General features: G+C 46.5%; 1 protein-coding gene and 1 non-coding gene across 2 annotated transcripts; one reads left to right on the top strand and one right to left on the bottom strand.

The window, feature by feature from the left end:
* Window positions 1-1,264: 1,264 nt before the first annotated feature.
* On the bottom strand, window positions 1,265-1,335 carry trnag-gcc (transfer RNA glycine (anticodon GCC)). Its single transcript has one exon. It is a non-coding gene; the product is annotated as a tRNA-Gly (tRNA).
* Window positions 1,336-1,508: 173 nt separating this feature from the next.
* On the top strand, window positions 1,509-8,440 carry LOC131462746 (uncharacterized). The gene is made up of 10 exons (XM_058634247.1): window positions 1,509-1,585; window positions 2,264-2,939; window positions 3,088-3,147; window positions 3,248-3,310; window positions 3,417-3,539; window positions 4,074-4,408; window positions 4,551-4,619; window positions 5,380-5,820; window positions 5,988-7,156; window positions 7,261-8,440. The coding sequence occupies exons 2-5, from the start codon at window positions 2,270-2,272 to the stop codon at window positions 3,506-3,508; spliced, it is 885 nt and encodes a 294-aa protein (XP_058490230.1). The 5' UTR covers window positions 1,509-1,585; window positions 2,264-2,269; the 3' UTR covers window positions 3,509-3,539; window positions 4,074-4,408; window positions 4,551-4,619; window positions 5,380-5,820; window positions 5,988-7,156; window positions 7,261-8,440.
* The last annotated feature ends 5,878 nt before the right edge of the window (window positions 8,441-14,318 follow it).

Below are 14,318 nucleotides of genomic sequence, written 5' to 3'. Positions count from 1 at the left end.
AGCTGTGTGTTGAAGCTTCATCTGGATCTTTGCTGTGAGGAGGTGGTGGTCAGAAACCATGAATCGATTATTAATCGATTACTAAATTAATCGACAACTATTTTGATAATTGATTAATCGGTTTGAAGCTTTTTTCATGGTTAAAACTAGATTTGTGATTGTTTAAGCTTCTTAAATGTGAATATTTTCTCCGTCTCTTTGCGCTGGATAACAAAGAAATTATTAAAAGTCAATCATTTTGGTTTGTGGACAAAACAAGACATTTGAGAACATCATCGTTTCCAGGTTTGACGAACACCAATCAACATTTTTTAATCAAACAATTAATCGATGATAAAAAATAATCGTTAGTTGCAGCGCTAGTCAGAGCCTGCGTCTGCTCGTCTTCTAGCTCTGACATCCAGCAACGTGTGCCTAAACTTCTGGCTAATGCAGATGTGGTCTGTCTTGTTTTCCGTGGTGTGGTCAGGAGACACCCAGGTGGCTTTATGGATGTTCTTGTGTTGGAATACTGACCCACCTATGACCAGGTTGTTGTCTGCACACGCTGCTGTGAACCGCTCACCATTGTTGTTCATGGTCCCTACTCCTTCTTTTCCAATGACTGACCCAAAGCCGTTGTTGTTTGCCCCTATCTTGGCGTTCATGTCTCCCATCAAGATCATGATGTCCTTTCCGTTCCTGGCCTGGATTATGGTTGGTAGTTGGTCGTAGAATTGGTCCTTGGCTTCATCATCAGTGTCGTTTGTACCACTTGGATGTTTGTTTTCTTATGCGTGGTTTGGAATTTGGCTGTGATGATCCGAGAGTTGAAGCATGAACGCTACACCCTCTGTGTGTGGAGCAGAGTCATCTGGATGTCCTGAGTAGAGTATGGTCTCTCCACTCGCCAGCCTGGCCTGCCCTGACTGAAGCCACCTGGTTTCTCCTAGACGAAGGAGCGAGATCCCATACCTCCTCATCATGACATTTAAGACCGACATTAATGAAACTGAAGAAATACTGACACACTTTTTCCAATTCTTAAAGCGATAGACCACCTGGAATCTGTTTAGAGAGTCGAACGTCTCCCAGCTGGCTTTAAACTTGAACTCAACCTATAGTTTAAACCTATAAATCTATATGTCTGCTGTGCAGCTCTTTCTACAAGCCTTACATACAAACTATGTTATCAAATAAAAGTTGTGTGTTATGTAAATGAAAATAAAAAATAACTGCAATGGTGAAAATCAAATGCCAGATACTAAAAAAAAAAAAGGATTGTTGCATTGGCCGGGAATCGAACCCGGGCCTCCCGCGTGGCAGGCGAGAATTCTACCACTGAACCACCAATGCTTGTTATTTCAGCTGAACGGCCCTAAAAAGTTTCCCATTCATTCTCTATGGTAGTGTTAAACCACTACGGGTGTAATGTTCCTCCCGGCCACTCGCACCTTTGGCGCTGTTGTGCCCGCCCGCTTACTGTAAACACGCCTTCCTCACGCAAAACACTTCTATTCAGTGTGACAGGCTGGAGAAAGACGGCTGGAGATCCGAAGCGCACGACATTTATCGCAGAATACTTGGTTTTATCCAACAAACAAACGTAAGTAAATAAGTAAAGAGATGTTTTGATGACGGACTATATCAATAATGTGCAGATATTTACGTATTTACAGCTTGAATCTCGTACGAGACGCGCAACTTTTCAGAAATGTATGTGATAAACCTTCGTTTTTTATGTCGGTTAAATGTATGTAAGAAACCTTCGTTTTTTGTGTCGGTATCACGCGTAAATACTCTATATGTTTTTAATATTTTCGTTTAAGTCTGTGTGTGTGTGTTTCTGTGTGTGTGTGTGTGTGTGTGTCCGCGAGACGTAACTTGTACGGTCAAACTTATCATTAATGCTTACATGGCACATATATCGTTTATAATGTGAAAATTGTCTTTTTTTTGAATGATAATGATTCACCACTGTCAAGAAAATACTATATGTAAGTGGTGAAGTCATGACAAAACTGCATGCTACAGTATGATAAGTGCTGTCCCCCCAACCCCTCTTTCCTCTTTGTTGTTTTTCCTTTCATCCTGTACTGCTGACTTCACACCCCGAGTTCAAGTCCTAGTTGTTTCACACCTCACCAGATCAATGAATGAGAGTAAACACCCCACCTTCAAATGATGGTGTTCAACCTAAAGGCTAATCAAGTGCTTTCAACCTTTTACAACTTGAAAAGATATACATGTTTTATACCTCTAATATTTGTTTGATTTCTCTCAGGCTATCATGCAGCAGAGAGACAACATTTTTCCTGGCAGGAAAACAGTGACCTTCCGTAGGGGTCCTCGGGGGTACCTCCTTCAGCAACCAAGTGATACAGCAAAGCTCCTTAAGGACAACCCTTCGCTGCAGGACAAATCTGCACCTCTGAGGGAGGACGCTGTGAGGGAGAATGCCCTGACTGTTGTCCGTGTGAGGGGAGGGGATACCTCAGACAAGACGGAGGTACTGGGAGAGTACATCCTGCAGTTTGGGAAGTATATGGGGAAATCCTTCCGGTGGCTTTTGGAGAATGATGTAGGGTACACCATCTACCTCATCCAACATGTGGAAAAAGAAGAGGCTGCAGGAGTGTCAATGACCCAGGGACACAACAAGGACAGCATATTGTCCTTTGTCAGATATGCCTGCAGCTTTCGCGACCTCACATCCCTTGTGAGCTACCAGCCCCCCCCCCCCAAAGCAGCCTCAGAGGATGAGCAGCTGGTGGGCTTTGGCGCTCGTTCGAAGAGCACCTGGCGGGAGGTGTGGGACAGCAGGGCTGACGGCTATGCAGCCTTCATCCTGAAGAGCAAGTGCTTTCCGGGGTCGCAGATGCACAGGCTGCAGCAGTACCTCATGAAGCACTCAACCTCCGTCCCTCCACTAGTTCAGAAGGCACCTGAACAAGCCACGAGTAGGTCTTTTCAGTATGCACTACATGTTTTTTTTTTTTACATGTTCTACCTGCATTCATTTATATCCAAGTACAACTCCACAAAACATATGCTTATGTAAACCAAAATGTCGTCTTTACAGCACTCTTAATTATGTCTGTTCCACAGTGATGGATGACGATGAAGAGCTGGAGAGAGCAATGCTGAGCACTGAGGAACTAGAGTGTAGTATGTCATTTTTGTGCTTGATTTTTCCATTTACTCAACATTCAAGGTTGTTATTTAATGAGAGTCTGCTAAACTAATTAACCTTTGTGTGCACTGCCAGCTGCTGCTCCATCATCATCGTCATTGTCAGCTGAAGTGCGACCATCCCCTGCCACACAAACAGGTTCAGTGAAAGTCTACGCCTGTTGGATTGAGCCACCATGAATTGCTCTCCAAAATTGAACGGAACCATGAATTTAACCGTTCTCTGTGTGTTTTTATTGTTCCAGCCATCTTCTGGCCTTGTTCTGTGTTCCGGCCATGTTCAGGCCATGTCCAACTAATACTGTGTCTGCATGCTGGTGTTCCTACTAACAAATAGGGTTCATGAATTGATTTCCTCAACGTAGAGGGTAAGTACCCCTTTTTTTTTTTCTTCATGCATGTTATGTAAAACAAGAATTCATATTGCTTCCTCTGCTCAAACTAGTAAAGGCTAAATGTTGTTATAACTGAATATCAATCCATACACAAGTGTGTACAGTACAACAAAAGCACACAATCACACTCACAATCACACATGAAAATAATGACTCAAGGTAAAAAAAACCTTGATTGTTGTAAGACTTAGCAGGTGAAGTAATAAGTATATGTATAAGTGATATTTGAGTGATTTCTGTCTCTAGCAAGACAAGTTGTTACACAATTTTAACTGACATTTAAATGTCTCCTTTAGTGACATCTGCTTCAGTGTCAAGACCACCCGCTGACACTAAAGAAAAACAACCGACGCTGCTAGTGGATAGCAGCGTCGGTTGTTTCAAGTGTAATTGCACTTGAATTTGTGCCTCTATCTTAAATGCCTAAATCAGTCAATCCATTACAAGTTGTACTTAAATGATTTTAATGTGGAATGCTTTTTCTTACCTGGTTGTCTTTCTATCTAGCCCCCGCTGCCTTGCCGACAGTGAAGACACCTGTGCCCCTTCCTGCTGAGCTGCAGTTTATGGTCAAAGAGCTAGAGAGGACTGTCTCTGCACCAGGTGTGTATCACAGGCTGACTGACATATGCAGTTTCATTTAATGAACAATGTCTATACTGTTGCCCATATGAGTTCCTTCAAGGCTGTGCAGCGGTGGTAACAAATATGGTAATTATGTAAGTATGTGATGATAAAGTAAAGAGTTTATTGGCCTTAATGGAACCATACATTTGTCTTTTCCGGAGCCCTCCCATCCTCTGAGACCTCCTCTGCTCCTCACACACCTGAGCCACTGCCCAGTAAGATATTCTCATAACTCTTCCCAACCATTACTGTGCCCTAAATGTGTCCTCTTATTATAGTCTAAAATAAAAAGAACAAAAAGCACAAATGTTATGACAGCTCACTTATCTTTGTCTTTTTCCACCCTTGTTCTAACAGCTGGTCCTTCTGTTGTGCCCCGACCGACACTCAGACCAACCCCCCATACTACACCTGAGCAACCACACAGTAAGATGTTACTCCTAACTACTCTTAATTACTGATGTTACGCTGCCACCACATTGTTTTCAATATAAATTATTGCATCTCACTAAGTACATTCTTTGTCTTTGGTTCTCCTTGCCACAGCCGAGCCCCCTGCCTTTGCTCCCCCACTGGCAGCAGATCAGGACATAAACAGTTGGAGCTGCTCCCATCACCAGAAGATTTGGATGAGGACAGAACTCCAGTCTCTGGGACTGTGGCCTGGGTTTCAGCATATGCTAGGGCCAGGGCATGCGCTTTCGCTATGGCGTCTCCCCCCACAGCCTGAACTCATTGACTCGGTGTCAACTCTCCCATCCCGCAACTTCTTCCAGCTCCATCCATTTTTCATCTGGAAACCTGAGAGTAGCATAATGGTGAGACTGAGGAATAATTATGTACTCCCTTGCCTTCATGGTTGTCCGAAGCCAGACGTCGTCTCAGCCGGTGTGGGAAGGCCTCGAGTGATTGTCGGCAACCAAGGACAGTACTACATCCTTGCCTCGTGCCTCCGCTGCAAGATGTGTAAGCGGATGTGGTTTGCCGACAGTCCTCGGTGGCTGGAGAAACTGCCAAAGCGCTTCACAAACATTGTGCCAGCATTCCTGACTTACAAGAAGGCCATTTGTAAGTCTGTGCTTCATGAGCTGAGGCGCACTGGCAAGTCGCCCTCTGACGTGGCTAACCAGGTGAACGAACTGCTGCATCTTAAGTATGAACAAGCTCACCTTGCATATCTCGGCAGCATTGTGAACATCTGGGACGCTGAGGCGGGGGTTTATGGGCAGAGAACACTCGGTCACCTGGTGAGGAAGGAAGACCCACCACTAGACTTTGGAACCTATGAGGACGCAGGGGGATGGAGTGGAGTCTCTGTCTCTGCCTACTACTTAGCTGACTGCCTCATTGATGAGTATCGGCGCCAACAGCCAGCAATCACAAAGCTCCTGCAGGGCACTTTCGGACAGGTCGTGCGCTCTGACCACACCAGGAAAGTGGCACGAAAAGTGACCCTGTCATCAGGCACCATGTCCAGTTATGCCATCATGAACGAGAACTGGATGATCGCCTCCTGGGTCATGGTGCAATCAGAAACAGAGAAATCGCTTACGCCTATGTACCAGGGGTTAGCGAAGAGGTACGATGATGCTGGGGTGGAAAAGGCCAAGTACCACTGGGTAGACAGGTGAGAAATATCTGCAGCTAATAAACTGGTTCAAATCACTTTCACGGTCATAACATTTATGTTACAGCTTTTACAATACAACACATGTACAATACACACTACTATAATACAGTATTGAAATCGTCTTCTTGACATTTTTTTTATTCTAATCCCCTCCTCCTGTTCAGGGACTGCTGTGCGCCATTCAGAATCCCTGACCTTCAACACGGAGAGTGCCTTAACTGGGATGCCTGGAAGACGACAGAGTCCATCGTTGCCGAGGCCACAGTTGGTGCTCTGGAGAACACTTGTGCGTCTCGTACAGACTACAACCGCAACATTGTGGTCAAGTTGGACCTGTTCCACTGTATGATGCTCTGAAGTGCACTCCCGAGTAAAGCGCCTCATACAGTGAGTGCACTTCAGAGCATCATTCCCTCTACAGCACCTTCTGCCAACTCCTCTCCTCTGCCTTCTCTGTCGTGGATCAGGAGGACCTACAGAAACTGACAGGTGCTTACCAGTTCTGTGGAATTCAACCGCCAAATCCCACAAAACAGCATATCAGAGAACACTGTAGAACCCTGATCCCAGCACCAGCAGAACTAGTCAACAGAGTGGAGAAAGTTCTTCGACATTTCCACCTGACCACAGACCCAAACAATGTACCTCTCTTCAAACATACCATGCTGAAGACTTGGCGTATCCAGAGGGTGCACATTCTGCGTGGGTGCCTGAGTGACCCCCAGCTCCCTGGGGGAACCCTGTACAGGTATGGGGGGACTCTGCAGCTGAACCACGTCCCTGGTGACGGTGCGAAAGTCCCCATCTGGATTCCTGTCAGGGGGACCTCACAGCAGGAGGGTTACCATTTCCATCAGTCCCAGTGGATTACTGGGACTCATGTGTCCTGTGAACTGTTCCAGGCTCAGGGCATGACAGGGGTGGCAAGATGGAACTACAAGCGGCTTCTGGACCTGAAGCAGCCAGATGTGACCCTCCCGCCTGTTTTTGATCCGTTGCTCATAATGGAGCTGAACTCTGCTTCAAAGAGAGTGACAGGAAAGGAGAAGTACCCTCTACTTTGCCTCTCTGATAGGGACACAGGAGAGAGATTTGGACTCGAGTACATTGAGCCAGAGTGCCGCCCAGTTCCCCTAGACTGGAACAAACACAGGTCAAAAGGGAAGGATGATGTACCGGTTTCCAGTGCCTCCACCCCCTGGCCCGACACCATCTGTAAACCTGGCCCCATCCACTCCTGCACCTGTGGCCCAGCCACCCCAGCTTCACCCTGCTGGGAGCCGTAATGTACAGCTGATGTCCCAAGGAAGCATGGAACATCCAGCTATAATGGGTAAGTCAATACCAGTTTCTGCCAACATTTTAAATGCCATGGACATCACCTCAATATATATGGGTAAAACAATCTTTTTCTTAAAATGCTTTTCTTTGTTCCAGAAACTTCACCTCTGCCACTGAGGTCCTCCCCACAGAGTGCCCGCACTGGACCGATTAAGACAGGTGGAAGAGTCTTTGTCTTGGACCACAAGCGCTGGCCGTCACCAATGAAGGCAGCTATAGACAGCCTCCTAAACACCTACCATGGGCAGAAAGAGATGGTAAAACTTGTGGACAAGGACTATGCTGCCATGGTCCATCAATCTGCCTCTGACCCAAATAGTCTCCTTCACCCCACCACCAAACATCACATTACACTGTACACAAAACACCTGGCAAAACAACTGAACACCAGCTCTTCTCTGAACACCAGTCCAGAAAAACTAATGGAGACACAGAAGCTGTGGCAAGACTTAACGGAGGGAAGTGAGACTGTCCATGTCCCAGTTGTTGTGCTGCCACCAGCCACTGTCAATCCGGTCGATGTCAAATGTGTGCCACCTGAAAAGCCATTGGCAGAGGACAAAATACAGCAAATGCTACAGGACATTCAGCAACAGCTACAGCGGCAGGAGCAGCAGGAGCTACAGCAGCAGGAGCAGCAACAAAAGCCACGGCAGACCAAAACGTGCCATGCGTGTGGGCAGCCAGTGTCACGCTACCAAAATGATGGATCATCGGTCCATCATTTTTACCAACAAGGCCCTACACGCTACCACTACTGTTCCACAAAGGTCTTCCAGACATACTCTGCAGAGGGCCTGACAGACCCCAAGATGACCATTGAAGCATTTGCTCAGACTGCATTCTTTCAGCGTGAGCTGCAGCTAACGAGGGACAGAGTGGAGGAAAAGGCTGCCAAGAGGAGAAAACTCATGGAACCTGTGGCTCCTCAAACGCAGGGGCGAATGTGCCGCTTCTGCCATACGACGCTGAAGCAGAGCCCCCACGGCAAACACATTCACACAGGGTTTCCTGGAGTGGCAGGCAAATACATTTACTGCCCTTCAAAGGTCTTTAACATGTATAAATCAGAGGGTATGCTTACAGAAATGACATGGAAGGAATTCCAAGCATCACCCTTTTATGCCATGGAAAAGAAGAAGTGGGCAGCGGAGAGAAAAAGATAGAACATGTTGAATGAACAATCCAGGAGTGTCTCCATTGTGTTGTGTGCTTGTGTTGTGTGCACAATGTTGTCATGTTTCATTTTTGAAGTATATAAAAAGTTAAACTTGAACTTGAACTATGAGTCTTATTTGTCCACAAACCAAAGACATTCTAATTAAAATGTTCTGCTTAATTCCAATGTAATTAACAGGTGAAACTGGTAATTAATAATTTTTGTTTGGGTGCAACAGAATATCAGATTTGATTTAAAAAATATGATTTGGACTATTATTTAATATTATATTTAATATAATATTTACTATAGTTTAATATTTCCTACTTTACTTATACTTCTGTTTCTTCTGTGAATGATACAATTTTAAACTCTCTATCCTGAGATTTAGATGTCTAATGCACCAGATCAGCACCAGATCAGCACCAATGATCAGGGGACAGCAGCATACATGAAAATGCTGCCGTCTGATTGGCTGTCAGTGCATTGCAGCTAACCACGCCCGGCCCATGCCAGGCAGGGAGCGGAAACGTCCAACATATAGAAACGAACAAAAGTGAGAGGCGAGGGCCAACCTGCCGCAGCACATATGTCCTGAACAGAAACCCCCCCTGAATAAGGCCCAGGATGCAGCCAAGCCCCGAGTCGAGTGGCTCGCAGGCCCACAGGTGGCTGCAAACCCTGACTCGAATATGCTCGAATATTCTCCCCTTTTGAGAATTAGTCCAGGAGACGAACAGCTGATCGCTCCTCCTGAAACCCCTCGTCTTATCCATATAAGTGTGCACAGCACGGACAGGACACATCACCTGTGGCCGCTGCCCACCTGGTGAGGAGGCAAAGGCCATAAGGTCAATAGGAGTACATGAGCCCACCACCATAGGCACAAAGGCCGGATTTGGCTTTAAGATAATTCCTCACATCGCCCGGGAAGAGCTGAGCGCATGACGGATGCACTGAAAGCACATGAATGTCACTAACTCGTTTAGCCGAAGCCAGAGCCAGTAACAACACTGCCTTGAGAGACACGTGTTTCAAGTCTGCCCCCTCCAGTGGCTCAAACGGGGGGCCTTTAAGCCCCTCCAGAACCACAGCCAGATTTCATGGTGGCACCAGTGGTCTCGACACGGGAAGAAGCCTGCACGCCCCCTTCATAAAATGTTTTTGGAGATCAGCAATGTCAGTCACTGCTCTTGTACCTGGATGACATTTTTGTTCTCTCATCCACCTTTCAACAACATCTTGAGAGACTGGAAGTGGTACTGCAGCAATTACAACACGAGGGCCTGAAGGCCAAGTTGTCAAAGTGCTCCTTTTTTCAACAGGAGATGCGTTACTTGGGACACATCATCTCAGCCGAAGGAGTTTCCACCGACCCAAGCAAGCTTGAGGTGGTAGCCAACTGGCAGCCTCCCACCACCATCTTGGCGCTGTGGTCCTTTCTCGGGTTCGCAAGCTACTATCGTCGCTTTGTGGAAGGCTTTGCTAAGTTGGCTGCCCCTCTACATCGCCTTGTAGCTGAACTTGTGGGGTCCAAGTCCAGACGGTCTGAACCAATTGTGGAAAAATGGACAGGAGAACATCAGCGGAGCTTTGAGGCCCTAAAATCTAAGCTGATGGATGTTTTCAGCAAATATACACTTGCCATTCCCACTCGTGACCAGCACGCCTCTACGATGGCACAAGTTCTCGTCACAGAGTGGTTTTCGAAGTATGGTGTTCCAGCACGCATTCATTCCGATCAGGGTCACAATTTCGAAAGTGCACTCATTCGACAGCTGTGCGGTCTTTACAACATCGAAAAATCTTGCACTACACCGTACCATCCGGCAGGTAACGGTCAGTGTGAGCGTTTTAATCGCTCTTCATGACTTGCTGCGCACTTTGCCTCCCTCTAGAAAGCGTGACTGGCACTCCTGTCTACCTCAGATACTGTACGCCTATAACACCACACTGCATCAATCTACTGGGGAATCTCGGTTTTTCCTCATGTTTGGCCGTGAGGCAAGGCTCCCTGTTGAGTTCTTGCTGGGAAGAGTGCAGGATCCTGTTGATGGGGCGGTGAATGACTGGGTCCGGGAGCATCAGACCTGGTTACATGTGGCTTTTGACGGCGTCCGAGACTGGCTGAGGGAGGCAGCCCAACGCCGGAAGGAAAACCATGACCAGTCTGTCCGGTCAGAACCACTAGTGGTGGGCCAGTCAGTGATTCTAACACCAATTACAATTACACCAGCTCTTATTTGTACCCAAATGTTTAAATGCACTTATTGTAAGTCGCATTGGATAAAAGCGTCTGCTAAATGACATGTAATGTAATGTAATGTATGTGTGTGTGTATGTGTATGTGTGTGGCTGTCACTCGTACTGGATGCTACGAGTCTGCCAGAACTCTAAGCCACTTGCCGAGACTCTTAGTTCTATGTGTGTGTTTGTGTGCGTGAGTGTTTTATGTGCAATCTGGCAAGGTTTGGTTTAATTATCTACTTATTTACTCTCTGTTTAATGGTTTAATTTCTGTTGTTAATTTGATCAATTTAAGTTAAAACTGTAAAACTGGTTAATTGTTGAGTTGAGCGGCGAGCTGCATAAACTGCCGCTGTGTGTGACTGTATCAGACTGAGTCTGTGCTCCGGTCATGGAGGACGTACTGAACAAATATTTTTAATTAGGACATGTCAGAATGGTCAATTATGAGCTATATGTGACCTTTTCTTAAAAATGTGCAGTCTGATGCAAAGTGGTGCGAACACACGTTTGCTGACTTTATCTGGCACATTAGCTTCATATATACAGTAAAATCCTCTGAGGCTGGAAGTTTATGTAAAACACTGCTCCACTGTGCAGCCACGAACAGCACACTTGTCCCTCCGCGTTAACATAATACCACTCTTCCTCCCTCGCCTGCACTCTTGCATTTTATAGGGACAAGGTGGAGCTAAGGTGGAGCTCTCGAAGTAAACTTATTGGTGGGTGGTAACATTTGGGGTGAAATGTGCATGCTGCCGTCATAAGCGCAGGGAATTCAACATTGCATGTTTTATCTGTTACGGCCTGGATAACAGAGGAGGACCCAAACGCAAGAGGCTGTAGATGGTCGACAGTTTATTTACAAAAAGTTTATCCAGTACTCAATTGAACAAAAGGTGTACGCTGCTGCAGGCGGCTGGTGGCAGGAGGCAGGTCCACAAAAAAAAGCGAAGGCCAGCGAGGCGCAGAGCTGGAGTACAAACATAGAAAAAAGGGCAAGGTTAGGATTAATGCTCGACTCGTTCGCAACCAAATTCACATGAGCAGTTCCACTGGAGAATTTCCACTGGCTCTACCGATTTGACGGAATTATCTGGCACAGGAGTGAAGTCAGAGCCGGTTTTATGGGGAGGTGAATCAGGTGAGAATTGAAACCAGGTGTGCCTCACTGCCCTTGTGAGAAGTGGTTAGCTCCTCCTCCTCCACCACCCTCCAACACTGCAGGTAAACACAAGAGACAGAAAAAAGGAGAAGACAAGTACACCAAACACAACACAAGCACACCCCAGACCATAACATTATCGCCTATACTTACACTAAGGGGGACCACGAAAAAAGGACTGAGTATTCTTTTTTCACACTTTGGCGACTGGTAGGGCCTCCAGAGTCCCAAATACAAGTATTGAAATGGTTAAAAAGTTGATTTTGCATAATATGTCCCCTTTAATCTAATTTAACCCTTGTCAGTTTATTAATTGTGTACATGTATTATAAAAGTATTATAAAAGATTATTGGTTCCTTAAAGGCGACATTAGCCGGAAGCTCCAATTAATGCTGCGTTTGTGTGTGTGTATCTTCGTCATTACCTCGTTTATGAAACCCTAACGTTTCAGAACAAACAGTTCAGCCACTGCTGAGAAAATAGGGTTTTATTGTTTTCCTGGGCTCTGCGAAGCGGATCTGCACTTCCGTAATTTTATGTCGTCATCAGAAATCCTCACCACTCCTCTCACCACCGTAGCGCCTCCTGGTGCGGGCACTAGTCCGGGCACATCCGGTTGCATACATTCAACCGCAGAAGCGGAAGAACTACTCTCGTAGCTGCTGAGATGCAGAGCATCCACCGTGCCAGAGGGGGTGATGTGTATCTGAGAGCTGGCCTATCTATTACGTCACTTCCAGGTACCTGGCCAATCACAGGACAGTGGGAAAGCTCTCGTTGGCTGGCCAATCACAACACAGTCCATGTTCTGGAGGTGTGGTTTTGGTCTGAAACAGCACGGCTGACAAGAGCGTCAGTGAGGAGATATTTTGATCGGCTTGTTTGCACGATAAGGAGGTTTTTAACCATGAAGACAAGTTAATATATATAAGTACACCTCCATAACTAACATATATGTGTGATACAAGCATTCGATGTCGCCTTTAAATTTGAGCCCTTTTAATCGTGTTTTCCTCTCCCCTTAGTGCTGAAGGCCGACAGTGGTGGTGGTGGTAGTGGTTCGCCTGGGTGCGTGGGGTATCCTCCTTTTTCTTTTGGATGTCACTTCCCCTAACAAACCCCTCCTCCAGCCGGTAAGCCTCAGACTATATCCCCCTTTTTTAGTTGGGCTCCCTTTTTCTTTCTGTTATAGTGTTAATCTGGTGTTTGTGTTTAATAATAAAATGTTAGACATGATCATTGAACTCCGTCTCCTTCCTTCCCTGAGTAAACAAACCTGAGTGTCCTTTCATTTTGAAAGTAATAATTGACCTTTAGTACTGGTCCTTGGGCCCTAACCCAAGGTGGCGTTGTCGGTATTTGGTGTATAACATAGTAATAACCCTCGTGTCGCCACACGAGGGTGTGTGTGTGCGTGCTTGTGGACATAGGAGAGGGGCAACGGCTGAACCCTCCACCGTCAGATGTCCACCTCTCCCGGCTCATCCTGGCATGGATTGTGGCAGCTGGGAGACAGGGGCATGGCTGGCCCTTGCTCGCACGCTCAAAAGCCAAACAGGTGAAGCTGGAGAACAGGGAACTTCCAGCTGCAACACAGGAGGAGAGAGGGGCTGTCATGCTGCTCTCTTCTTCTCCGAGACACAGATCGGTGATGACCGGTATCTCCTCCCACCTGACCTGGTCCTGAGTTTGCCCAAAATCTTCGCATAACTCGGCCTGATAAGCTGTGAGCAGCGAAAGGACATTGAGCGCTCTGGCCGAGAACACCACCGCTTTATAAGCCTTGTCAGTTAGGGCTGACTGGAAACGGTCAGATTTGGACGGCAGGCTGGGGCTCCGGGAGGACACCACTGAAAGTCGCGGGTGAAGATGCGCCGCAACAGGTGGCTCCATCAGAGGCATATGGAGCAGACCCAGGCTCTCCATCACTTCACTGCTGTAAGGACTCGGACTCTCCATGAGTGCACAACCTCATCCAGCAGCTCTGGGAAGACGGGGAGAAGTTGCTTCGTCGCACTCTTGGGCAAAGGATGAACCAGACTTGTGCAAGTCCACAATTCTCTTCCTGATATCTTGGCTGATTTCTTTTGACTTTCCCATGATGTTACAGAAAGAAGCAGTGTGTTTCAGGTGTGTCTCAAAATACATCCACAGGTGTGTCTCTAATTAACTTAAATGTTGTCAATAAACTGAAACATCAGAAACTTCCAAAGACATGACATCTTCATTTGGGCTTTCCTAAATAGTTTAAAAGGCATAATAAGGGGCGCTGTTGAGCGATGGAGGAGTAAGACGTGTTCGCGCGAGCTCTGATAACTTTATCTTTATTAAAACACTAAACTTTTGTAAATCCGCTCTTAAAATCCTCGGAACGACGCAATAAGATACACACAAGTACATTACAGAGACCAATGTAAGGAAAGTATGTCAAAAAAGGTGAAAAGTAGGAAAAACGATCAACAAGAAACAGGCCCCGACCAACCCTCGGGCCCGAGTAACACACCTCTACCTGTTGATATGACTGACGAGGCGGACCCACCTAATCGTGAAATACTAGCTGCTATCGCTAACCTGCGAAATGA

This window comes from Solea solea, chromosome 7 (assembly GCF_958295425.1).
Source record: "Solea solea chromosome 7, fSolSol10.1, whole genome shotgun sequence".
NCBI lineage: Eukaryota > Metazoa > Chordata > Actinopteri > Pleuronectiformes > Soleidae > Solea > Solea solea.
The sequence above is the reverse complement of the archived record's forward strand: the minus strand, read 5'-3'. Positions and strand labels throughout refer to the sequence as shown.

Coding starts and splice junctions, on each gene's coding strand:
- LOC131462746 (XM_058634247.1), top strand. CDS start 2,270: ATGCAGCAGAGAGACAACATTTTTCCTGGCAGGAAAACAGTGACCTTC. Junction 3,148..3,247: donor CACTGAGGAACTAGAGTGTA/GTATGTCATTTT, acceptor GTGCACTGCCAG/CTGCTGCTCCATCATCATCG. Junction 3,311..3,416: donor ATCCCCTGCCACACAAACAG/GTTCAGTGAAAG, acceptor TTATTGTTCCAG/CCATCTTCTGGCCTTGTTCT.